The sequence below is a fragment of the Topomyia yanbarensis genome, chromosome 1, assembly GCF_030247195.1.
Source record: "Topomyia yanbarensis strain Yona2022 chromosome 1, ASM3024719v1, whole genome shotgun sequence".
NCBI lineage: Eukaryota > Metazoa > Arthropoda > Insecta > Diptera > Culicidae > Topomyia > Topomyia yanbarensis.
In genome coordinates, this window is record NC_080670.1 from 43,149,240 (window position 1) to 43,177,069 (window position 27,830).

The 27,830-nt window shown below is 40.4% G+C and overlaps 1 protein-coding gene and 1 long non-coding RNA gene across 3 annotated transcripts; one reads left to right on the forward strand and one right to left on the reverse strand.

Annotated features, from left to right (window-relative positions):
- Positions 1 to 989: 989 nt before the first annotated feature.
- Positions 990 to 26,307, forward strand: LOC131677471 (uncharacterized). 2 transcript variants are annotated; one of them, XR_009303360.1, is made up of 3 exons: positions 990 to 1,074; positions 1,124 to 1,304; positions 26,055 to 26,307. It is a non-coding gene; the product is annotated as an uncharacterized LOC131677471 (long non-coding RNA). The 2 variants fall into 2 exon arrangements; XR_009303359.1 differs by having other exon boundaries at positions 1,001 to 1,091; positions 1,157 to 1,304.
- Positions 7,614 to 27,045, reverse strand: LOC131677469 (delta-1-pyrroline-5-carboxylate dehydrogenase, mitochondrial-like). Its single transcript, XM_058957303.1, has 7 exons — positions 26,629 to 27,045; positions 10,758 to 11,234; positions 10,527 to 10,698; positions 10,275 to 10,462; positions 9,612 to 10,202; positions 9,437 to 9,555; positions 7,614 to 8,938 (listed from the first exon to the last, which is right to left on the reverse strand). Exons 1-7 carry the CDS (start codon positions 26,676 to 26,678, stop codon positions 8,823 to 8,825), a joined length of 1,713 nt encoding a protein of 570 aa, XP_058813286.1. The 5' UTR covers positions 26,679 to 27,045; the 3' UTR covers positions 7,614 to 8,822.
- Positions 27,046 to 27,830: the final 785 nt, after the last annotated feature.

The following is a 27,830-nucleotide window of genomic DNA, read 5'->3' on the forward strand; positions in this document are numbered from 1 at the left end:
TTTGATTTTGACTAGAAACTTTGAAATGATTTGAAAACCGGCAGTTTCCTGCCCAGCCGAGTAATTAGCAAAATTTTAAGCTGATATCTCGTTACAGTTTCGTGATTTTCAGCGAAATATTTCCCGAATCTCAAACAAATCTTGTACCTAGATCTCAACGAAAAATCGCAGATGACCAATAAGCACGAAAAATCTTCCGTAATGAGCTGTTTATACGTCTTCATGTCAGCATTTATAACGCAATTTAGCATTAAAGTATCCTATAATACTATTTAAAAACCGCTTGTGGTGTACCGCCTCTATCGGTAATAGGTAACATCGTTTACATCCAATCGTTTTGGGTTGTTCTGATCCGTATAAAATAACACCAAATTGTGTGAAAGTACAGTGAATCTAGTACAGAATGGCCAAATTAACGTAAATATACACCCTGGTTTTTTACGCGGGAGATACGTACCGCGCAATAAAAATCGCGTTAATTTGAAAATCCGCGTAAAAAACGCGTTAATTCGAAAATCCGCGTAAAAAATCCTCGTAAAAACCGCGTAAAAAACCTGAGTGTATGTCTAATTAATCCAGTAGATGATTTAAGCTGACCTGACTCGAGTAGCTCAGTATTTGCCTTGAGGTTTCAATTGTTTACGTATCTGTATATTGTTATGTATTGAGTACGGCTTTTTCCAATTTTCCAATAATAAAAATCTGATGATCAAAACAGAAGTTCTAAGCGAAGAACAAAACCCGTTCCACAAAAAGGAACACTCTTCTGTATCTGGTATAAATATGAACAAAATCGGTCCATTCTAGCTGTCGCAAGATAACACCAGAGCCAAATCATCAAATTAAAATCATTTGATTGCTCTGCAACGGCAACAACTGTGTGACACGTTTGATGCGGGTATGGATGCAATGATGAATCGGCAGGAACCGAACGAAAAGTTAGTGAGTAATTAAGAATTTATCGAATTAATAAAGTCAGTTGTGTTTCAGTACCGAACCGGATCGGTAGTTATACATTTTTTTGTAAAGCTTGAAATGTGGCGCCCAATACTGTACGCTAGCATGAAACTTAAAGTGAGAATTCGTAAATGGTAATTTCTTTTAACAAACTGTTTAATAAAAGTTTTAGCTGATGGTACCATACGATGGATTATAGGAATTTGAATGATGCAGCTCACAGGAAGTCAGTGGAAAAATGGGGACATTGTGGGATACCGAATAGATATCAAGGATCATTCTAACGTTCGATATACTGAAACGAATGGGTTGAACAAGTTCAACCATGTTGGATTCATCTAGGATTGGTACGTATCACTTGTATGTAGTGTAGAAGAGATTTTTTTTCGTTAGAAATGGTGAACATTTTAAAGTCTTAAATTGTTAAGAATTTGCCTTCCTCTTATTTATTGATCAACTAGTCTGAATTATTTTGTCGAAGGTTGTTCCAACGAGTTCAGTAAAAAGGTTTCAATTCTAAAGTGATTTCGTTGATGATAGAATAATATGTAATAAGAGTGGCCTGATATTGAATTTTGACCTAAAACACTAAGCAAGGATCTACGATAATAATGCATAGAATTGCTGTTCACGTTAATATTGAAAATGAATAAAAATAATAACCAAATTTAAATTAATGAAGAGTGCTTTTTAAAGTCTAGGCTGAAAAATAGAAAAAGCACGTCAACGTACTAGAAAATAGACCAAGAAATAAATTTAAATTTTCAAAATCAGCCCACGGGATCGAGCAGAGATTACGTTATATAAACTTTCCCAATTTTGACTCCTTATCTCGCCAAATATCTTAAATTTACAATTAAAAAAAAAATTTTTTTGAGCGACTTAATGGAATGTCACAATTGTCTCTCTTAAGACAGATATCTATTATTATAGTGGAAGTAAATGGAAGACATCTCTATTAAGAGGGTTAATCTCAAGCTTCTTTATCCCCTCTCCCTTCCCTTAGTACGTCACGAATTATTTTTTCGTGACTATGACGTACCTTTTAATATTGGAGCCCCGTTTCAAAATTTGGAAAGAAAGTAAGGAAATCTTTCAAAAGCGACCTAAGCACCTAAGAGACCCAATAGAATACCGGGAGGTTATAAGTCACGCTTGTTTGTTTTCCACCATTCGTTGCTTGCGTTTTGAACGAACAACACATCGACTGGATCATGTGTACAATAAAGAAAGAGAATATCGGAATACTCATATAACTGCGTATAAATTTTCGGATACCAGTACACTCAAGTTTTTTTTCACGCGGTTTTTTTTGCGCGGTATTTTTTACACGGTTTTTTTACGCAGATTTTGAAATTTACGTGGTTTTCATTTACGCGGATTTTGAAATTTACGCGGTTTCCATTTACGCGGTTTTTGAAATTTACGCGGTTTTCATTTACGCGGATTTTGGAATTTACGCGGTTTTCATTTACGCGGATTTTGAAATTTACGCGGTTTTCATTTACGCGGATTTTGAAATTTACGCGGTTTTCATTTACGCGGCATGTATCCCCCGCGTAAAAAACCTGAGTGTACAACATGCAACCGTTTTCTAGCTGTGTGCTAAATCTATCAGTCGTCCTTCCCTCTGCTACGCGTAGTTGAGGGTTCTCCTTAGTGAAGAACAATTGGTTTTTAACTAAATTTTTCTCCTTACGGACGAATTCTTAACCCTCGCTTAAGTTTTAAACCAGGTTCAACAGAGCGATTAAACCTGGCTTATAACATTAAGCGAAGGTGATAAAATAGGCCCTTCGGGAGAAATATCGCATTGTGCACAGAGGAGTATTCGAATCAAAAAGCTGGCCAAAAGTTTTAATATAACTTTTTCCGCGAAAAAAGATACGGTAATGATTGGAAACCAGTAAAATTTGATGTGCCTAGGGTAAAGTATCCGACCGTATCCATAAATCTTTTATGTGTATTAAATTCCACTATGTTGAAAAATCGTAAAATAAATTTGTTTGGAAATCTTTTCTAATTAAATGACAGAAGATGAAACGCATCTATGACCTATAATTGTTTTTGAAACTAATCATTGTTTCGAAGCAAATCGAGCGAGTTTGTGATAATGTAAGGGTATTTGAAATTTACCCTTCGTTCGTTGACATATTGAAAGGAACCATGAAAATGTCTTTTCTTCCAATCGTTTGTCCGAAAAAGCTCAAGAGGCTTCCAAAAAATAAGTTTGGAGATACTGAAAGGATCACTCGAGGAAATGATCACATGCAATGACGAACGAAGATATTTTCACTGGATTAATGGTAGCTTCCGGCCTTATTATATCCACTTTGATGTGTGAGCGAGTGAGTGATACACTAGAATATCCACAGGAAGTGCAAGACTTTTCCACTTCCTTTACTGTTTAATTGCAAAACAACTAATATGATTAAATAAAGCCTAATCAATACAAAAAATGTGTTTCAGTGCCACTTTAAAATTACAATAACATACCGTTCAACAAGATTGCAACACTAAAGTCAAAACTGACGGTTGCCAGATTGGTATAAAATTTCTTTATTTCTTTATTTGTGTGTTGGGACCATCCTAATCAATCCAAAGCCATTTTCATGATATCATGTATTCCGAAATTGCATGCAGAGTACTAAAATATTATGGTTGCAGTTGCAAACTGGAAAATCCATCCAGCGACAATCGGATTTTCTCCTGTTTAGTGCTAATCCATGATGTCGGAAGTAGTGCGCGTTGTACGAAAACAGATCATCATTGTACGAAAACAGCGCACTACTTCCGACGTGATTCCATTGTTTAGAACCAGCGAAAATACGATTGTCGTTGATTGGATTTTCCAGTTTTCAACTGCAACCAGAATAACTTAGTTTCGTGATTTGGAAAGTTTTAGAGATTTTTGGCCAACTTTTGTTCTGAGTGGCATCACTGTGCATCTGTTTATGAAATTCAATGCGGTGTGCGATTCAGTGAAATTAAATGAACTGTGGCAGATAATGTTCGAGCTTGGCTTGCCGACAAATCTGATTAAGCTGATTCGTATGGCGTAACCAGAGAGACATTCACCTCATTTGTGATATCAGATGGATTGAAGCAGGGCGATTCAGTCTCTTGTCTATTGTTCAACATACAACTCGAAAACAGCGCACTACTTCCGACGTGATGCCATTGTTTAGAACCAGCGAAAATACGATTGTCGTTGATTGGATTTTCCAGTTTTCAACTGCAACCAGAATAACTTAGTTTCGTGATTTGGAAAGTTTTAGAGATTTTTGGCCAACTTTTGTTCTGAGTGGCATCACTGTGCATCTGTTTATGAAATTCAATGCGGTGTGCGATTCAGTGAAATTAAATGAACTGTGGCAGATAATGTTCGAGCTTGGCTTGCCGACAAATCTGATTAAGCTGATTCGTATGGCGTAACCAGAGAGACATTCACCTCATTTGTGATATCAGATGGATTGAAGCAGGGCGATTCAGTCTCTTGTCTATTGTTCAACATACAACTCGAAGATCTGATGTGCAAACCCAGTCAAAATAAATGCGGACGACCATGGTCAGGCGATTTAAACAGTTTGCCTGTACTTTGTTTGTCTAGTGCACTTCATTTAGCCAAGGAACGTGGGTAATTGTGGAATTGTGTGTAAGTATAGTAGAACAAGATCTCTGATCTAAAGTCTTAATGATCGTCAGATTGTGGTAAGTTTTGGTGTCCAATACCAACTTCACCATTGATTCTTCCTATAGTTTGGTGGTGATTACCTAGTGTACTGATAAGTTTATGTGAGTTTATAATGAATCCGAAAATAAGTATTAATTGTAATTTTCATATTAGGCAATTAAGGGTGATTAAATGGCGCGTTCCATTCCCCTTCTTCCCAGTCAAAAAGGGCAAGTTGCTGGCTAATGGGTAGCTATTTGCCAACTCGGATGCGCTAATTAGCCTTCAATTTGCAAGCAAATTGCTGGCAATTAGGGGGCTATTTCAAATGCAACATTTGGGCGATTTGCCGCCGTCATTTATTGCCGCCCTACCTGTCTTTAAATCGCCCACGGAACGCGCCATTTAATCGCCCTTAGTTGCCTAATATGAAAATTACAAATAAAACTTATTTTTGGATTCATTATCTACTCACCTTAACTTGTCAGTATACTAGGGGTAATCACCACCAAACTATAAGAAGAATCAATGGTGAAATTGGTATTGCACACCAAAACTTACCACGATCTGACGTTCATTAAGATTTTAGGTCAGAGATCATGTTCTACTATACTTCCACACGATTCCACAATTTTCTACATTCGTTGGCTAAATGAAGTGCACTAGACAAACAAAATACAACCGAGAACACGCCATTTGTTAAAAAAAAATTACGCGTAACCCAAACATGAACTGCTATGTTTGAAAAACGCAAAAAACAACCAAGTCCATTTCAGCCGCCAGAAAATTTGTCTAAGTATTAAAATTGCCTTTAAATCGCATTCGCAAATTGCATTTGTTCCTAGGGGAAATTAGCACAGGCGAGTTGAGTCAAACGTCAAACTTTTTAAATCGCCTGACGATGTTCGTCCGCATTTTTTTTGACAGGGCATGTTCGTCCGCATTTTTTTGACAGGGTTGGCTTTGCGAACGGCATTGACCAAAGAGAATAGGGAAAGAGACGAATAGTGTGAAGCCAAAAATACCTTATTGAGCAGACCAATCGTGCAATGTAAATAAACATTACTCATGCCTGAATTGGAGGAGATAAGTATTGTACTTCTATCAAAAAAGAAATTTGAATTTTCGTCAGAATTTAGTTCAATCGTGATTGTAAGGTGCATTCTAGAGTATATGTATGAGTAAAAATAAGCTTTAGAATTATTTCATCTCTTTGTTTCGAAATGCACATCGTTTGATAAACAAATTCATCGATCGACATACGGTTTGTTTTCAAAATATAATAGGAGTCATTTAAAGTGCTGCGTGTAGAAGCGGTTGCCAAAATTCTAGTGTTGAAATCATCATAAAGGGAGTGTTGCCGTTTTGATTGATTTTCACTCTTCGTCTCTTTCACTATTCTCTTTGGCATTGACATCATTGGCGTTGATCAAAGAGAATAGTGAAAGAGACGAAGAGTGAAAATCAGTCAAAACGGCAACACTCCCTTTATGATGATTTCAACACTAGAATTTTGGCAACCGCTTCTACACGCAGCACTTTAAATGACTCCTATTATATTTTGAAAACAAACCGTATGTCGATCGATGAATTTGTTTATCAAACGATGTGCATTTCGAAACAAAGAGATGAAATAATTCTAAAGCTTATTTTTACTCATACATATACTCTAGAATGCACCTTACAATCACGATTGAACTAAATTCTGACGAAAATTCAAATTTCTTTTTTGATAGAAGTACAATACTTATCTCCTCCAATTCAGGCATGAGTAATGTTTATTTACATTGCACGATTGGTCTGCTCAATAAGGTATTTTTGGCTTCACACTATTCGTCTCTTTCCCTATTCTCTTTGGCGTTGATCGCGAAGCAACGAAAGAGGCTTTTTTGTTTTTAAAAATGTAGCTGCAAGAATCGGGTTGACTATTGACCATTGTATGAAATGCCTTAACCTCACAATTTTGACAGGTGCTGGTCCTTTTGTTTACAGTTTGTACTTAACAAATTTGAATTCCATTGAAATAAGCTTAGTGCTAATAATTAATTACCAAGAAATTTAACCGCAAAACTACTCCCCCATTCAGAGAACACTAGAAGTAATTGAAAAACAAATAATTAGTTCACTTATTAGATCTTTCATATACATTTTCGCACAGTAGGGAATAGTACAATTTAATTGTAAGGCGCTCTAGAGAACCTTTATACTTCTAAAAATATGATTCCCAATATATTTTAAATGCTTCATTTTGAGAATACGAATAATCTAACTTCAAAATGTAATCAACAGGACCACCACCTGTCACATTTAATGCATGACGTCACTGTGCAGTGACCAATACACAAGTGCATGGTAGCTGGTAGAGAGCGAGGCAGTCCGACCGGTGTTGGTTCTTAGATGGAAATGGATAAGATACGGTACGAGATAGTGGACGAGTTTAAATAGCTTGGAACACTAGTGACATGTGATAACGATTTTAGCCTCGAGCTGAAAATACTTCCTATGGGTTGCGTAGTTAGCTAAAAACACGTAGCCTACAGACACGCACAAAATATATTATAGAATATAATCGCTGATACTCCCTGTTGCTGGCAGTAGAAAATGGAGAATGGCGCTACCACATGAACCACGAGCTATACCATGTACACAACCATGCTGACATGGGAAGTCCGATAACATATTGCAGACTAGAGTGGGCGGTAGCACGAATGCTGGGCGAGAGACCAGTTCAGATTATAGTCAGCAAAGAACCTGGAAAGTGATTTCAGATGAGCCAGATTTAATCGACCCACACTCGTTCGAAAAATAAATCTATGGTTAAGGAAATGCTGATTATGCTAACAAGAAAATGAAAACTGCTGATGGAAATATATATGTTTGGACATTCGAATTAAAGTAAAAATTCAACACTATTTTTTCAACGTCATCAATCATTTTGTCTTTAGGATTTCTCAAAGTACACAAGATATTTTGGTGAAAGAAGTAGGATAATTTAAACATTTATTAACTAGATTTCCGTGTCATCTTATCTACTAATAATTATCTCAGTTTGACCTGTTCACGTTTCCTTCACATACGCCAAAGGATCGGTTGAATAGCGGACATATCTAGAGCCAATTTGATGAATTCAGCAACTTCTTGCCAAGAAAAGGTCAATTCTGCGATATATGTCCACTACACAGTAGTTAACTAAACTGTTTTTTCTTTTATAATTTTACAGCATTTTCAAAAAATTTCGACCGTTCTCATCAGATTGTTTGCGTACTTTAAGCATTCAGTGAGAGATGCAATAATACAGCATGACATAAAATAACTTGTGTGGCTTTCTAAACACTGCGTACGCAACAGAATTATTTATTGTTTCTTTCATGTACATTGTTAATAAGTTTTATTTTTCATATAGCTGGTTAAAAGACAAACCTAATCGTCATTAGTAAACTGTACGTTGCGGTTGACTATTTTATTCCTGTACCAGCTACGTTGTAATTGGGACACATGTATGGTATTGCAGCCCTACTATAATGGCTAGTTTGTTTCAAATATATTGCGCGATTTTGGTATAGCCTGTTTATGGTTTGATATTTTATTCTTTTTGTTCAAAAATGATTTTACTCAACCACACTCATAGTACATCGGATCTTCTAATCATATCATCATATTGTCAATGGTAAAATTGTTAGTGTTGTTTGATAATGTCTGCCTATTCATGTTCGGTTTCTATTTAGTTTTATTTTCTAAGAAAAAAAACAATTAGTAATAAAAACAAAATCAACAAATATTTTCCAACAAGCTGGGCTTCAAGCATCAAGGAAATGATAAAGATTAAAATATTATTACTAACAGATCTACTTAAACTGTAAAGTAGCATTTGGTTGGCCTCCTGAATTAATATTGATTTGGTGCAATTTCTACCACAACGGGTAAAGGTGATACGATTTTTGCTTGTGAAAGGTGACGAGATTAGTACGGAGTAAAGCTACAGAACGCGATGCTTCGAGACGGGAAGCGAAAAAAGATTCGACAAATTCTTTGAATGGGTCTTCAATTGAAACATATGGATCAAACGGCAAGCCTTTTTGAAATAAACTAATAATGTTGAATCAGGTAAAGCCATAAAGTAGGAAACGCTTGATTGGCGTATTACGCCGATGAATTAATCACAAAAGTTCACAACTGGTAGTACCGGTACTGCTTATTCGCGCATGTACTGGTAGTCGACTTCGTTCAGTGGGACAAAGGTTTCCTTGATGGACTGTGGTGTTGACCATCGCAGTACGTAGTGCGGACCGCCGGCCTTGTCATTGGTTCCTGTGGATTGAAAATACAATGTCATTATCAATCCAGTACTGCTAGATTATTATAAAGCATACTGAACACACTGGAAGTCTGGAAAAAGATATATGTTTTAATACATTAGCAACAATATTAGTATCAGGGACTTTTTTCATTGTTTTACATTTAACGTTGTATCCACACGAATATACACATTTCGTAGTACTGAATTTGAGCGTACAACCCAAGCTAAATTACAATGGTGGTGTAACGATCCTACTGAAACTATGAATTTCGGTCCTTGAAACCAATGACTTGCTATCTCACCAAACTACCCTTTAAAATTGAGAATAAAAGGTAGCTTTTTGGATTTATAAATATTTACACAAAGTTGTCCCCCAATAACACCTCAATGGAAATAATCAAAGACGAATGATGCTTTCCTCGACTTAGTGGTTATTATAAAGGAATGGAATCAAAATGTTTTTTTATAAATATATCAAAGTAATAGTGTGCATTCGAACGTATACTCACCAGACATTCGGCCGCCTCCGAACGGTTGCTGACCTACAACCGAACCGGTAGATTTATCATTTACATAGAAATTACCAGCAGTCATTTTGAACTCTTCCATAGCACGTTTCAGGAACGCCCTTAAAATGAAACACATTCCAGTCAATATAATCAACACTCGACTAACAGCACTTACTCATCCTTCGAGAAAACTGCTCCAGTCAGGGCAAACTTCGTGGAGCCTCCAACCAGCTTCATCGCCTGATCTAGATCTTTGTCTTTGTACACATATACACTCAGCACCGGGCCGAAAATTTCTTCAACCATGATCTTATCGAGCGGGTCGCTCGATTGGACAATCGTCGGCTCGATAAAGTAGCCCTTGCTATCATCACATTTGCCACCGGCTATAATTTCCAAGTTTTTCGAGCTCTTTGCGTGATCAATATACGATTTGATCCGCTTAAATGCCTTATCGTCAATAACAGCCGATGTGAAGCTGCTGAAATCGGTAACATCACCAATCTTTAAGGTATCACGAACCTTAACGAGTCCCTCCTTAATTTTAGGCCACAGCGACTCCGGGGCGTACATTCGGGAGCAAGCGGAGCATTTCTGACCACAAAATTCAAACGACGAGCGGATCGTTCCATTCACAACCGACTCGACGTCGGCCGATGGATGGATGAAGTGGTAATTCTTGCCACCGCACTCGCCAATCAGTCGTGGGAAATTGATGTAGTTGTTAATGTTTTCCCCTACTTGACGCCACAATCGATTGAAGGTGCTGTGGAATTGAACTTAGTGTTGTTTGGGAACCGATAAAAAAACAGACGTTTCTGGCAAAGGTAACACTTACGGTACTGAGCCAGTAAAGTTGATACCGGCAAGGTGCGGCGATGCGGTAATCGTATCACCAAATACTGGACCATCGGTTGGAATGAAGTTGACGACACCTGGGGGGACGCCGGCTTCACGCATAATTTTAAAGATGATGTAGTTAGACAGCAGTGCGGTATCCGATGGTTTCCACAAAACTCCATTTCCCTGATAGAAACGAAAAGCATTGCGTTAGAGACAGAGCAACATTGATAAACAGAGAACAGCTAACCATCAAAGCCGGTGTGTATGCAAGGTTGCCACCGATCGCAGTAAAGTTGAACGGACTGACGGCTGCTATAAATCCGTCAATACCCCGGAATCGCATGGAGTTTTTCGTCACTTTCATATTTTCGCTAATGGGGTGGTACTTCGAGGCTTCTTTCAAATAGAATGTATTCATTCTAAAAGTAATTGTAATTCCAGTAAATTGTTCGATCGATAAAAGAAAACCCATTTTTACCTAATAAAATCTATCAGTTCTGCAGCGGAATCGATTTCCGCTTGGATCACAGTCTTCGCCTGTCCGAGCATGGTTGCGGCATTCAGTTCCTGTCGGTATGGGCCAGCCATAAGATCGGCCGCCTTCTGCCAGATTTTGATACGCTCGGCTACTGGTGTTCGATCCCATTTGACCTGCGTTTCCGTTGCGGTTTTAATGGCCTTCTCCACCAGCTTCTTATCAGCCCAGTAAAACTTCGCTATCTTTTTGCTGTGATTATGCGGCATCACCTGGTGCTGGACGGAATTCGTTCGGAACTCCTCGCTACCAATGATAATCGGAACATCCTCCGTTTTGTCAGCGGTCTTTTTCAATGCTGCTTCGAGTTCTTTGCGCTCCTTTGAACCTTTCTTGTAGCTCAGTACCGGCTCATTGATGAGTGGGAACTCCGACAGTTTGTTTTCAGGAACGATCGAGCCGATACAGCGCACACCATACCTAAAGGGGTAGGAAACACAAAATTTAATGTTGTTGAAGGATAGTGGGGAAAAGTTTAGAAACCAATCCTAATGCACATAGGGTGTATTCATGTTTATTTGTTGTATCTACACCAACAAACCATTTGGCCACAATAGTGGTGTTTAGACTAGTTACATAAATATATTCATCTTCAAGTGGAAGTCGAATACCGAGCTCACACTGTGGAGAATAGGCTGAAGATCGGTAACAGAGCCCTGGCAACCATAGTTGGTTCTCCCAAAAAGGTAATCGCAGCAGAGTTATTACGTCGAGCTCAAAAGCGGGCTTGAAGATTCAGGCGTTCGAAAATTGTAGACCAATCTACTCTGGGAGACAGAAAATCCGAGACGAATAGGGTTCGAGAACAGTCCCTACGGATGCTGAGAGTGTCGAGTTGTATTAACTAATAACGATTTTCGTAGCTCGGCTGCTGAAATCTGTTTCGCTACTGGAGATGAACCAGTGTTGAACAGCCCCGTTCTGGTAGTACGGATTCTAAACAACAGAACAATATTCTAGTGTTGAGCGTTACTGGGCCGCGATAACTTCCTTGCTTTTATACCATAACGAATAGCGATAAGCACACCGCCACTTCATGCCTTATGGCTGTTGAAGTCATTTCTATCACAGCGGTAGATATCAAATGCTGAACCAAACACCTCGGCCAAGATGATGACGCCATACAGCAGCCCTTCGTCGCGAACAACTAGCTAGCTGTCCGTTGATGAATTTAAGCTACCAACATTCTGGTAGTAAACCTCGATGTTCACGGGGTCTCTGCAAAGAGTGTAGTAACCCCGCGAGCAGTATCGGAACGGCTGATAGTAGTTTTAGCGACTATGGCGGGAAATTTGAGACATCTCGAATCAACTCCGTTGCGCCCCAGAATACCACGGCCGTCGTCGGTGAGAAAAATGGTTGACATCTGTTCACGAGATGTCGGATACTTGCTATTTGTGGCAGATTGGGAGACCCTTTTATCCATCCCACACACAGGACCTCATGGCGACTGAATATCGCTTTGATGGTGCGATGTGGACAACAGGAACAGAGCTGTCGTAGCTGACGGCGAGAGTCAAACGCTGAGTTTCCGAGAATGGCGGCTTAGAAGACCACTTCTCCACCCAAGCACACAGGATCAGGACGACTGCTGAACGCTGGCGGCAAGGGCTCAACTGCGGCCGGCAAGTGTTCTAGGGCTTCCATAGTACCAACTGTGTTGCGTTCCTGTATGCGCTAAGTATCGACACTCCTTCACGTAGCTTAGCATCCTCAAATTCCTGAACAGTATGGCTTGCAACCATATGTTCTGGGATTAAAAGTTTTATCACGAAACTTTGGGTAAATTCCAACTTTGAAGTATATTAAGGTCCAAGTGCGGACGCCTGTATCTTCTTGAACCTTATTTAGGTATTGGGGTCAATATGACCCAAAATAAACTTTCAAACTTCGATAACTTTTTAAATTTTGCACCAAGAAGTTTTGAAATTATTGACTTTTCCTCTTTTATGGAGAGCAACGATTTTCAATAGAATTCAGAATTTTAGGACATTCCTAAAGGGCTGTACAAAAAAAGTTACGAATAAGATGTTAACGGACAACTGTTGATACGGCATTTAATTAGCAAGGGACTGGAAGGTAAGGTATATTTTTTAATATTAAGAGCCATAGTACTCAAGAGAGAGAGAGCAAGGAGTGGAAGGGAGAAAGTTTAGAAAAGCGTGGAAAGGTCATATGAGCAAGCTTAGAGTTTACCGGCGACTTAACCCTTTGTCTGCTACCGTAGGAGTCAGGATCTTTTGGTATTAGAAATGCGAATCACCTGGGTCTACGGCATGTCCGGACAAGCGTAAAGTAAATTGTAAATTGTTACTTCATGCTGTCGGTTGCGACAGCATGAAGTTAGTTACTACAAAAAGAGACTGGATGTTGTGTATAGACGTAAACAGCGTCAAGAGATGGTTGCGTGTGATCTGTTAAAAACCCGAACCCGACCCGAATCCAAAATTTCCTAAATCGAAAAACCCGAACCCGAAAGCATTTCAAAGACCCGGAACCCGACCCGAACCCGAGAAATTTAAATGTAGAAGCCAAACCCGACCCGAAACCCGTCGGGATCGGGTCGGGTCCGGCTTTCGGGTCCAAAAACCCGAACCCGACCATCTCTACTAGAGATAAGTCGTCATCTATCGGAATATTAGTTAGTAGTAGCAGACAATGTTTTCTACCTCATTCAGTGCATTCTCAAGTACCTCGGTAGACATCACTCTCGTCGTTATCACTTTGCTTAAGTTTTGCTTCACTGTCCTAATGAGACGCTCCCATACTTGGGGAAACAGGGGTTTTTTGCTAGGGGATGTTTCGCCACTGCGACCACTATTCAGGTTATTTTTTGTGGCTATGCAGGAGGGTTGAATCTCCACTCGGTGTGCCTTGAATTGGTTCTGCTTATCCGGGGTAGGGCAGACGCAGTAAATCCAACAACTTTTCGGTCTCCGGTTCTTGTGCTTTGAAGAGATGCTCATAATCAGGATGACTAGTTCGTCCGTGAACGCATCTCCTTGAGCGATGCGATACAAATAGCTTTCAGCTAGAACGAGTTCTTCGGTACTTAGCGGCCCACTGAGTGGTCACCAGTCTTTTCCAGTTGAATGTACATGTTTCAAGTGAACATTGTCGTTCAGCGCAACAACGTTATCTAGCTTGAAAACTGCTCCGGCATAATCAATGTTTTTCGCGCAGCTAGCAGATGAGAACGGAGTTCATTGTTGGCTGTACCGTACCGCTGCAACGTTATTGGGCACTGTTCATCGTGTGTCCACAGAAAGGAGGGTCCACAGAAACACGGGCATTGCGGAGTAAGATCCCGAAAATCTTTCCATTTGGTGCCTAGGTCTGCGCCGTTCTGCTGTGACGGACGGTATCCAATGCCGCTTAGACGCCTCGGTGCTCTCCAAGATTTCACTGACTGGAAAGGCGACAAATCGGCTGTATCTTCTGTGGTCCGAGTTCACACAAATCTCTGGAATCGGTGTAAATAAATCGCTGACTTGGATCCAGAGCACTCTGGATAGTATTCGTCAATCGCATTCCTAGCACAGCTGCTTGAAGTTCGACTCAGAGAATTGACAAACCACGAAGAGGCGCCACTCTCGTCTTAGCGGTTACAAGTGCGCACTCGATCTTGTTTTTTTGTTGCAAACACGTGTTCCTTGCTGTTGTAACTCCGTTCTCGCTCGAGTCGACAAAGGTATGCAGCTGTGTCTTAGAGATTACCGGAAGTCAGTAGACGAAAACACCTTGAAATTAAGATGTCTTCCACATTGGGACCGACCTTCATCCACAGCAGCCACTTCTTAAACTTCACGTGGCATGAAAGAGCAGACTGTTGGCAACCTCTCTGAATTTTATTAAAATGTTTGATGCATTGTTTCCATTTTTAGAGACGAAAATATGGGACGCAGAAAAACCGCCACTATACCCCGGACCCGGGGTAAGTTGGAGGTGTGTATGGATACACTAAAAATAAGCAATCAAATGAAGATTCGATTACTTAAGGGGTCCTTTTGGAGATTCTGTCACGTTCGCCCGAATGACATTCGCCCGAAAGCCATTTACCCGAAGGACATTTGCCCGAATGTCACATAAACCCGAATGTCATTCACCCGAATGCCACGAAAACCCGAGAGACATTCGCCCGAATGCAACGTAAACCCGAATGCCATTCGCCCGAATTCCGTATACCCGAAAAACATCGAAATGTCAATCGAAAAAATTTAATTTATTAAGATGAAATACAAATTTTATTACATTTGATGCTATGAAGAAATTAACAATAAAGCTATACCAGTCAAATAGTTAATCCAATCACCTGGTTTGTATGATTTAACTAGGGTTTCCAGTTTTAGGTCCTTTCGTGAGTTCTTTTTAGATTTTTTAGCTGTTGGTACCGCTTGTAGTGTACGTAAAACATACGTACTAGGGTTTTTCTCTTCAAGCTGCAACTTCTTCAACACACCATAGAATTTCCAAGGTTTAACAAACCGTTACATTTATTGTGCTAGTCTTCCATATTATTGGTGGTTCTAGGAATCTTTGTCGATACATTTTCGAAAACTGACCACGAAGCGGGGGGCAAAGAAGGGTTATCAAGAAACTTTTTGATTAGTTTCCTTCCTACCAAAAATACAATTTTACTAATGTAACACAAAAAATCGTCGAGAGCCTTTGGACAACTTTTACTCAATTCTTCGAGTGCCATTGGAATACCTTGATGGGGCAAGAAAGCCAAGGCAACAACTTGTTTGTAAATTAGTTGTATTCGGTGATCTTCCGAATATTTTGTCTGACGACCAAGTTATTTTATTTTTCTGAAAAAACTTTGGTTTAGATGGAAGAATCATCCGTGAATTAGGTGGAAGAATCATCCTGTCTCGAAAACCAATATTACGTAGAGAGCTATTTGGTATATAGATTCAAGAAATTGCTGTTTTGACAGAAGGAATCAACTCTTATATTTGAGTATACCGGGCAGACGAGTGGATCAACAATTTCTTTGCAAACTTATTTTGCATGCAGATCCAAGGATTTGTCATGTTTGAAAGAACCAATCAACCCCTGATTGTGGGAAAAGAGCTGCTCATGTTTAAAAGAAGGAATCAATCCCTAAGTGTGAGTAAACCGGGCAAACGAGTGGATCACCGGTTTGATTGCGAGGGCTATTTGGTATACAAACTCAAAGAACTGCTCATATTTAAAGAAGGAATCAACCTCTATATTTCAGTAAACCAAGCATACCAATGGATCACAGGTTTGCCGAGTAGGGACCTCCGCTTCGGTTCCTTAACCTCGGTAATTGTGGCAAAGCCGCATCACACTAGCTTCGCCACATAATATTAATTTATGAGCTACTATTTACTAACGGTGTTGTGCCAAATGGACTTCCACCATGCAAGATATAATTACTAATTTAATTGATTCAATTCGTTAACGGAACATCTTAATATATATTTACCTAGATCGATGGTGTTTCCGAAAGATTTCTTATTATTTTGTCCGGTTTATCACAAGATTTCACCGCTCGAGCTGCGTCCTATATGCATCAGTTTGCACCGGAAGAGCATTTGTGGCGTTGGCAACAGAACCTCAGTGACGTCGGATAGTACACCTAAAAGTGATGTCGCATAGCCACATTGTCAGTGTACGGTTGACTAATGTGGCTACGTCATATCGCTTTCTGGTGCACTGTCCGACTTCGCTGCCGCTCAGTCGGCTTTAAACTAGTTATAGCCCCTATGTTTGAGTAAACCGGGCAAACAAGAGGATCACAGGTTTGCTTATAACTCCGGTGACGGGTGGATCAACGCCTCGTCCTACGGAACCTCAGCGGCTTTGCGCCGCTTCGGATCCTTGGCCTGGGATATGCGACCAAGCTGCATCACACTTGCTCCGCTGTATAAGCTCACTTGTTATTGTTCAGTTTATCAAACTTTGGTTAAAGATTTCACATTTCGCGCTCGGATTTGGTTTATTTAGGTTAAAATACATCCTTTTGGCAAAAAAGCGCATTAACGTCGGACTTCTATCACTAAAGTCACTAAACTAGACAATTACCGATTTTATATTATATTATATTAGTGAATGTGGTATTCGGGTTAATGACGTTCGGGCGAGTGGTCCATTCGGGTTAATGACATTCGGGTAAATGGTCCATTCTGGTAAATGGTTTTCGGGCGAACATGATTCGGGTAAATGACTTTCGGGCGAATGTCATTCGGGCGAATGTGATAAAACCCCTTTTGGAACGTGCTGAACAAGAAAACTGTATATTAACCGACAATTGGCGATTTGCGGCAAAACCAAAATTAGTCATGCGACACCTATGATTCAGCTCATGAACTGGCAAAGTGATACAGTTTGCTTTTTTTCACCCGTAAGTGAGTCGTAGCTTACAACAAAATCTTCATTATCTTCTCGGAAAAAGCTTACCACAGCCAAAATATGAATGAAACGAGTAAGAAATTTAGTTTTATTTGCAATTATTCTGAAATTACAGCCATTTGCAACTATTTGACTCATACATTTCTTCGAAATGTAATCGGGGTATTATTGTGGTTATAAAAAATCGTTCCATAAATAAAGTTCCAACTCGAAACCGAGACCCAATCAGTACCTACGAATGTCAAACTCCTTCATATTTTGAACTACGTAGGAGATTCAGTGAAGACTATCGGAGAGAAGGATCGGCTGTGCATGATACAAAGCTGACACTTTCCTATTAGCCGGATATATTCTTTCCTCGCCTGATCTGGAGAGTTTCATGAATTTACACCATCTCCTGAAGGTTTAGCTTAACTTAGGACGAATGGGAAATGCTGTTGCGGTGGCTACGGTGCTCAACAAATTACATTTCGAAACAGCGCGCATATAGCTCTGCGAATAATATTAGAAACCACTATGTTTTACACTCTTTTCGCAAGATGTTTACTCATCATCTTATAAAATGATGGTTTTCCTTCATTTTCATAAACAATTATCAACAAATTGATCGGTAATTTGGTGTTTAACAGTTATGTGCCCAACAAAAAAAAACACCTTTAACAGGCCAACGAGGGTACCCGGGTACCCACAAATTGAAATGCTCATAACTATGGCTTTTTTTTTTTTTTTTTTTTACAATGGAGAAGACCTTTATGTCCTAGCCCAGTACACGTGCTAACGGTAGGGTCCAATCTACCACACGGGGTGCACTGGGGGCGTGTCGGACTCGAATGGTGACCAGCCATTAATACCGACTAAACTCCATTGGGCTCCGCCATCATTCCTCCCAGGAACTACCTCTCGGTATTACTTCTGGGGGGATGGCTGTACTCAATGTACTCATTCACTCTCACTCACGCGATCATACATCCTGTATGAGGCTTACTTGGGTGCTCTCTCAATCACACTTTGATTCACTCTCAAACACTCCCACATGAGGCTGACTTTTGTGCTCACCTTTTACGTTCCATGCGAGGCTGACTTTTGTGCTCACCTTTTACGTTCCATGCGAGGCTGACTTGTGTGCTCACCTTACTCATTCCTTGCTAGGCTTACTTTTGTGCTCGCCCTACCCATCCATGTGAGGCTGACTTGGGTGCTCACTAGAGAGACAGAAAAAAAATGACCCCCATCGGCCCACCCCTGAGTCGATTCCTAGTCCCACCAGGAGTGTCTGCTCCAAATTTGAGCCAAATCGAACAAGTCTAGCTACCGGACCAACGTGCTTGAAGTTTGTATGGGATTTTTCGACAATTTACATGGAGAAAACCAACTTGCTCACATTTTCGCCGCTAGGTGGCACTGTATACATCAGATTATCACCAAAAGAGAAACTTAAGAAGATAATTTTATTATCTATAACTTTGTTGAAGACTGCAAAGCGATCTGACTCCAATAGGAAAAGTTATTAAACTTTTAACGAAGTGATGGCTGAGTCAGTTTTGCATGGGGCATAGCAGTGCATGGTAGTGTATCAGTACTAGGTTCTACAAACTAAACATTTTTATGGAAAAATGGTTAGATTTAGCTGAATAGTATGTTCGGAAGAATTGTAGTACATAATACGAGTTATGTTTTGGTTAGAAAATTGTAGTTCCACATCTAACCGCATAGATGGCGCCAACACTAACTTTTCAACGAAGAGAGATAGAAATTAGGTGTCTTCTACAAAGTTGTAGAACAAGAATATTGCAGTAATTCTTCCAAACATTTCAATATTCTATCTCTCTCCGTTGAAAAGTTAGTGTTGGCGCCATCTATGCGGTCACAGATTGAACTAAAATTTTCTAACCAAAACATAACTCGTATTATGTACTGCAATTCTTCCGAACATACTATTCAGCTAAATCTAACCATTAATCCACAAAAATGTTTAGTTTGTTAGAACCTAGTACTGATACACTATCATGCACTGCTAGGCCCCATGCAAAACTGACTCAGACATCACCTCGTTAAAAGCTTAATAACTTTTCCTATTGGAGTCGGATCGCTTTGCAGTCTTCAACAAAGTTGTAGATAATAAAATTATCTTCTTAAGTTTCACTTTTTATGATAATCTGATGTATACAGTGCCACCTAGCGGCGAAACTGTGAGCAATAGGGTTTTCTCCATGTAAAAAATCCCATACAAACTTCAAGCACGTTGGTCCGGTAGCTAGACTTGTCCAATTTGCTTCAAATTTGGAGCAAGTACTCCTTGTGGGACTAGGAATCGACTCAGGGGTGGGCCGATTGATTTTTCAAAAATTCATTATTTTTCTGGGCAGTCTAGTGCTCACCCTATCACCTGATTCACTCTCAATCGTGCCACTCTATTGTACCTTTGTCACTCCCTCTGGCATCCCATGTGGGACATTTTTCTTAGGCCCCACTTCTGACATACCATGCGAGGCTGACTTTTGTGCTCACCTTTTTCATTCCTTGCTAGGCTGACTTTTGTGCTAGCCTCTACCATACCTGTGAGGCTGACTTTTATGCTCACCCTTAACATGCCGTGTGAGACTGACTTGGATGCTCACCCTTTCACTCCTCTGCCACGCCATGAGGCATCGATAGCTTAGTTCCAACATACTACGCTACGACCCTCCCGTCTTGGCATGAGGCAGTCCACTTATACGCCTATACACTCACTCTTCTGTCTTGCTTCGGGGTGGCTGGGTTTACCCCTTACGCGGTTGCCATTCGCTGCGCCAACCTACCTCGGCATGAACAGACCATTCACTCTCTTATTTTGCGCTTGGCCTTTTTCGCTCCAGCTAATTAATCACTAGTTAGCCGTGCCCGTCGTCTGTTGCTCGGTTCGCCAGATTACCTGTAACCTACTGGCAATCTGGATGGTAGCAGCCGAGACTGCGTTCCACTTCTCCACCGTTTGACACATCCGCTGAATAAGGGTATCCGGGGTTGTGTCCCAGCCACAGACGTCAAGCATTGCTCTTCTTTCGACGTCGAACCGATGACATACGAACAGTATGTGTTCGGCAGTTTCGTCTAAACCTGGGCAGTCCGGGCAGACTGGGACCTCCGCGTGCCCGAACCTGTGGAGGTACTGTCGGAAACAGCCATGGCCTGACAGGAATTGTGTCAGGTGGAAGTGAACTTCCCCATGGGGTCTTCCCACCCAGCTCGATATGCTAGGTATCAGCCGGTGAGTCCACCTACCTTTCGAGGAGTTGTCCCACTCACGCTGCCATCTGGCGACCGAGGTCGCCCTGGTGCGCTCGCGGGCTCCCCTATTTCCACGTAGCTCAAAGCACTCCTCATCTTCCCGAATGACCAGCCCGACTGGCATCATGCTCGCTATCACGCAGGATGCATCGTGTGATACCGTGCGGTAGGCAGATATCACTCTGAGGCACATCACGCGGTAGGTGCTCTCCAGTTTCTGTAGGTAACTGGTTACCCTCAGTGCTCTTGACCATGACGGGCCGCCGTACCTGAGGATAGATACGGCAACGCCTGCCAGTAACCTACGTCTACTGGCGCACACCTTTGAGCTGTTGGACATCATTCTCGATAGTGCCGCAACAGCAGTCGACGCTCTCTTGCACGTATAGTCGACATGGCTGCCGAAGGTCAGCTTGTCGTCTATAATGACTCCGAGAGACTTCAGACTTCGCTGTGAAGTGATCGCGACTTCTCCCACATGGATAACTGCATGTTGTGCCGACTTGCGGTTGTTGACGATAACTACCTCCGTCTTATGATGAGCGAGCTCCAGGCCTCTCGCGCTCATCCATTCCTCCACCGTGCTAATCGCGTGTTCTGCGGTTAGTTCTACCTCAGGAATTGACTCCCCGTAGACCTCCAAGGTTACGTCGTCAGCAAAGCCGACGATCTTGACCCCAGGAGGGAACTTCAGTCTCAGAACCCCGTCATACATGAGGTTCCATAGCACCGGGCCTAGGATCGAGCCCTGCTCATAACTATGGCTTCCTTTAACCGATTTGGACACTTTTAGATGTTTTGGATTCAGGAACTCGTCCACTTTTTGATTCTGTACAATAAAAACGGAATAATTGATCTGGTTTTTGGTAATCCGGATTTTCCGGAGTAATGTTCCAGTACTAGGATATGATTTGTAAATTTTAATAATGTCCTAGCAATATGAGTATCAAAATTTTTCAAATTGTCTCGGAAGTCTGTTTTTTATTGTTACGGGACCCTATGGCAATTTGAAAAAAGGAATTGAAATGAAATGGCCACTCACGGCCCCACGGGAACCTGCTCCGGAATGTCCGTTCCGGGGTCAAACCACCAAATGGTTCCAAAACCACGAGATACAGCCTACTGATGCAATTCCAAGAATTTTGATACCCATATTGCTAGTATTCCATTGAAGTTCGCAAATTGTACCCCAGCACTGGAACCTGCTTCCAGAAACCCGGATTCCCGGGAACCGAATAAAGTAACCCGATTCATTTTTACCAAGTCCAAAAGTGGATAAGTTCCTGAATCCAAAACGGCCAAAAGTATCGAAATCGGTTGGATATTACCTTAGTTATGGGCATTTTAGTTATGTGGGTACCCGGGTACCCACGTCGGCCTGTTACGTAGTAAAAAAATTCAGGAGCCCCTCCTCAATCCCACCCTTACTATATCAACAATATTATTAACCCAAAAGCTTGACTTAGTAAAGTTCTAAGATGTCACAAAGTTTCAATTTCCAGCTATGGATAAAACATAGGAATTTAATCAATTGAAACTTAAAAAGGTACCCGGGTACCGCGTCGGACACACAACGGTTAAAAGTCATTTTTTACCAATGTTTACAGAAAATATATGCACTATGACAGAACAGAATAAAATCAGCAACACTTTCCTTCCAGCGCTATCTTCGAGCGGTTTCAACGTAGAATCGCCAATTGGTAATATATTTCGGTCTCAATACCCCGGCATTTTGACTTAGACGCGCACTTGATATTCAAAAGCAATTTTTAAAAATTTTTCAGGGGATTGGCCGATGTAAATGTCTCTTGCATTGATGAAATACACAAGAAAAAGATTTTATTACTTTAGAGTGAATTTCAGAAAAAAAAACTTAACTTACCCCAACCGCATATTTAAAAAAAAAAACTATATTAGAATGACTTTTAGTCGTGGATAGATGTAATATCTGTACGGATACTGAAAGCTCTTTTTACGCCCTACCAAAAAATGCAATCATTTGGGATATAGATTGAAAATCATCCTAAATAACACAAAGTGTTTAAAATTTAGAAAATTTACTTGGTTTGCGCAATATCGCCCACAACTTCTACAAAACAAAATGTTTTGCAACAAAAATACATTGGATAATGGGTTTCATATAGCTTGAGGTCCACAACGCGAGACAGCGCTACATGTCTGATAGAAACGGAGAAAAAGGGATTCCGCCAACTTACCCCAAACGCCAACTAGCCCCGGTCTCCCCTACATAGGAAAGTATGCGATACAACTACAGGGATTGAATATTAGCATTAACATTCGAAGGGTTTCTCGCTTAGTTGGTCGTGTCGGCCGGATAGGTCATCCTGGCTTGAAGATGGAGCTATCCTTTTCAGTATCCCACCAAATTCCAAGATTTTTTCGGTAGGTAAGCCGTTGCTCACGTTCTGGTTTTTCCAAGTCACCGGGCTTTCTTTCAGTTGTGCCAATTTCTCATATCTAACCAGCCTTTGTGGTGAATCCATTTGATCTGCAGCACGACAGAAGCTGATTCTTCATAGCATATCGTCGACGTAGTGCTGCTTGATTATCGCACGAACGGCTGCGGGAAATTTGTTCTCGTTCAGTTTGGCGTGTTTTTTTTACGTACTGCACAGTATTTGGTGAACAGCATGCACCAAATGTTACCACCTGCGTGATATAAACGTTGAGTTCCTTCGAGGTTCTCTTGGAGCCCCCAGAAAAACGTTAACCATTCTGGTCTCCCTCTTGCATCAATAGTTGCTGGTACATTTCCCGCATGTCTTCGTAGAGTACACGCTCAGAAGTGGCGTCAGGTACTCGAGTTCTTTGAAAAGCATAGAGTTTAGCGGGACGTCGTGAGCCTTTGCGGCGGCGTCCCACACCAGTCTTGTCTTTGTAGGTTTGTTGGGGTTCACAACCAGCACTACCGGCAAATACCATACCCTCAGATGTTGGATGGTAGATTAGGCATTAGTTAGCCTACGGATGTATCCTTTGCTGAGATAGTCCGCTATCTTTGTATTCAAGACTTCTCCCAGCAACGGATCATTCAAGATCACAGGTCTAGGCGCTCCAATCGTTTTACTATTGGGAAGCAGTACATGTCTTATTTCTAGAGAAGATCAGATTCAAATTGATCTCCCGTCCAATGAATTAGTATGTTCAGCATCTGCAGCCAATGCTCATCTTCTGTGGACATCAGAAGCAGTAGAAAAAAAGTATTCTTTCATTGCATTGTGTATATAGTCTCTGTTTTCATTTTTTTTTTATTTTTGGAGCAAATGTCGAGCATATGATGATTTGTAGCACTGGTGCTGAGCGAGCTTTCTGCAATACACCCGTAAACGGGTCTATTGGTTTGCCTTCGCGGGTCTTCGTAACATGGCAACGCTTGATGTGGTCAACCCCGATGAGTATCCGTGGAGAGATCTCACTATAAGGCTCGATAGGATTTTTTTGCCGGTGCCGGTAATGCTTCTGTAATTCAGATGATCATCGTTTGTGAATGCAATTCTAGTTTGTACCGTGGACATATCGGATATTGCGTACTTCTTCGTTTGGTTCGAGGCTCATGAAATCACCAGGCTGATTTTCTAAGACTAGTGCTTTATCATTCTTGTGCCTTCAGTCCATTTCAAACACAGGGGAGCTACCTGTCCAGACAGTCCCAGTTTGCCAGCGAGTCTTTGTTCCAATAGATTGATCGTACAACGTCCACTATTGACAGTAAAATATAGGCACTGCTTAAAATAAACATTTGTAATGATGCTTCGTTTAAAAAAATCAACCCGAAAGCAGATAAAGGGATAGATAGCTATATCAACAAGATTGGGTACTTTGCCAATAAAACTTGATGACCATTAATAGCACTAATCAAATAGAGGCGGGATAGGACCTTGAACTTTAGTTGATGAAATTGTTCAACCGGTCTACGCACTACACGCTGTATCTGTGCCAACTTTCGCGAGTTTTCTTTTCGCTGTGCATTACTTCTATTAGGTTCCCCAGCATATAATCGCAATTCAGCCATATGTAGATATTATACCCCACAGAGCATGGGACAAATATACGGTTACAGTTGCAGTTATTTTGGTACTGTGGAAAACGACAGACACTCACAATTATTGTTTCTAACCAATCTTATCGTTTTGTACATTGACAATAATCTAGGAAATTGTATTACAAAATTGTTTTGTTCTCTCTGATAAGTATGTTGTGCCGCTTTGCTGGTAAAGTTGATATGTGGCAATCTCCACATATGTGACATACAGATATTATCTCAAAGTAAAAACTAGTAGGGATTACAGTCTGTTATACCATATTGTTTATGGAGCAGCCCATTGTGAAAGGAATAATTACAGTATTTGGTAAGTTCAGAAAGGTTTTAATAGAACCCTAATTTAGAACTGAATCAGTGATTTCAACGGGAAGTAAAATTAAATCTTACACAACTGAACAGGTAGGGTGACTGTTACTTAATGCACCTTAACTCCGCTATTCATCACACCGCTGTTCAATTCATTGACTCAAATAGTACTATGTACCATTTTGCTCAATAGATTTGTTGTCATACTACATCATGGCAGCGAAGTAAAAGTATTGATAAATATTCAAACGCAATACATTGGTTGTATGCCGAATAACTGATCAAATGGTGTATTCCCTTACTAATGAGATGAGAAAGAAATCGTGTACCATCGCAAAGTGAATTTCTAAAAATAAATACATAATTCACTGAAAACTTCTGACAACGTGCCAAATTCCACCATACGCAGAAATACGCTGTCCTCGTCTACCAACTTACTACGAACTCACGGCACATCTATCAACTGTCAAAAGTCAATTCTGTATGCGTTGAATGTTCTAAAACATTCACTGTTCACTGTTCCAAATCGATGCACCCAGCAGGCTAGAAGAAATCTGTAGTGAAGGTTACTAGCATTAAAATAGCATTCTTAATTGCTCTTCAACTTCTCACGCTTACTTCGATATCCTGAAATAAATGGTCCTAATCTCGACGAGGAAATAAAACCAAAGACGGCAAATTGCAACCGTTTCTCAACGTTGTGTCAAATATTTGACAACGAATTAATTTGGATCTGGGCTATTTCGTCGACTGCTCTTTTCTCGAATGAATTGTTTTGCCGAATTAGGTATGCAAAACGTGATTTCCAATGGTAATTAAATATTTAGAATGATTCGGTATTTAAATTTGACAAAAAACATTCTGGGATGATAAATTATAGAATTAATGTTCAAGTTTTTATTTTTTATTTTAGTGTGCTAAAGTCTGTAAATCAGGTCAAAGAAAATTTGTAATCAACTTGTAAAGAATATTAATGTAGATAATGAAAATCAAAATTTCAATAAGGCATAATGTTCGAAGAAACCAAATTTTACAGAATGATAAAGAATCGTGATTTACCCGTTGACTTTTTAACTGGAATGCCTTGTAGCTGGTTTAGTTCAAAAGCAACCTCGTCAGCAACTGACGCCAACTTGGGGTCAATTAGACAATAAAGCTTTAATTTTAAGGCACGCAAATAAAACATATCAAAGCTTTAATTTTTTATATCCTATACTTTTCAGACGCAGACCAAAAAAGTTTTGGCGGCATCAACACATGGTTTTCAAAAAATAGCGCAGTGAATCAGATGAATTGAGCAGAGATGTCTGGACAAAAACCTCTTGTTGCACAAAAAATGGCTTACGCTGAACGCCAACGAGGGAACAGCCGATTATTGCAATAACAATACAGTATAAAAATCAACAGTACCACCCCATAAAAAGGTTCGATACCCTAGCATATCGTGTTTATCAATTTAGGCACCTGTTTGTTTTTGTTTTCATTTGGAAGAGAGTCACAAAGCAGGTGATGCAATATTCTTCATTCTGCTCTCCCATCTGTCAGATGTACGGAGAGCTGGGGTGGGTGGTGCTTGGGAGCTGCGTTTGTCAAGAGAGTAAAAGAGTTTATCGAGAAAAGGGTGTTTCATGCAACTGTGTGGCAAAAATACAGGTTGCTCGCCAAATTGGAACAATGAATGTATTTTTGTCGCAGGTTTATAGTTTTTAATTTCAACTTTAGGTGGGAGGTATATTAAAAATACCCAACTGCGTAAAGCAGCCCGAAATATACCTATATCTAGTTTAACGAATTTACCTTTGGACACTGGTGATCAGCGCTCCACCGCTTTTGCAAACTGCAAACATTTCGCTAGGTTGTTAGGTCCTTCTGGATTGTTTCCGATGTTTCTCCGATTACGTGACCGCTAGTGTAGCACCAAAATCGATAGCGCTAAAGGGCAATTCTTGCACGGCACAGACAGGAAATGATTCGTCTAAATTAACAGCACTGAACAATCACGCTACCGTTCGCGACGCTCATTCCCCGAACGAATGCACTTCCTTGCTCGTAAAACCTAGCCCGGCACTTTGATCTCCAGTCGATGTTATATTTAAAGATTCAAATTGTATTGAATCTATCGCTGAAATTACGTAAGCTTGACCAACTAGAACCAACCAGTCGAGCGACCGACAGACTTTTACCTATGTGGATGCAATTTCTTTCTATTATTTTTCTCTCTTCCTCTCTGATTTCACTCGTCGTTCATTGAACGATATCTTTTGACAGTAGGCGGATTACTGCGATCAGTGTGGCCAGACGACGTGGATAAAAACGGATAAAAATTTTTGCTATGCATTGCCGAGGGGTGGTCCGCTCAAACCGAGCTTTTTATGTCGCCATTTCAACATAATATTATGTCTGGTTTGTCCTTTCTAGGTAGATTAATAGCTAATACCTAACGGATATAATCAATAACTGTGAACTTTGATATACAGTACTGAGGTCAAAGATAAACTCAAGATTACTACGTCCCATACAAGCAATTGACAAAATATGGTTCAGCAACCGTGAACCGGTGAACTCAATAATAGTATGCTTTTGTTCTCCCCTTGTTAACAAGCGTCGATCGCGCCAACAAAAATCCATGGATACACATCAAACAAACTGTGAAAAACATGATGTAAACATGTAAGTTTGGTCAGATTTGATTAGAACTTATAATGTATAAGGAAAATACGTTTTTCCAGCCTAGAGAACGGCTAGAACTAGTGCAGGTAGGTTCTTTTTTCACATGTAAATTAGCTCGGTTATATTCTTCAGAAGAAATTACGCGGATTGAGTGTTTACAATATGAAAGAAAAAAAATGATTTCCTAAATTGAACACGATCGTTGTTTAAGCACGTCTGTCGAAATTAAAACAATTTTCACTGAAGTTCTAGATACATCAACTGCAAACCATGAAACCTACCGGTTTACTCAGCTACGTCTTTTCAGGTGGAATAATTCATTTGGACGC

Bases quoted from the DNA above. Each gene is read 5' to 3' on its own strand.
- LOC131677469 (XM_058957303.1), bottom strand. From the start codon at position 26,678: ATGTTTGCAGTTTGCAAAAGCGGTGGAGCGCTGATCACCAGTGTCCAA. The intron at 10,463-10,526 runs GTTAGCTGTTCT...CGTTTCTATCAG, and splicing joins CATACACACCGGCTTTGATG to GGAAATGGAGTTTTGTGGAA. The intron at 10,203-10,274 runs GTAAGTGTTACC...TCAATTCCACAG, and splicing joins AACTTTACTGGCTCAGTACC to CACCTTCAATCGATTGTGGC.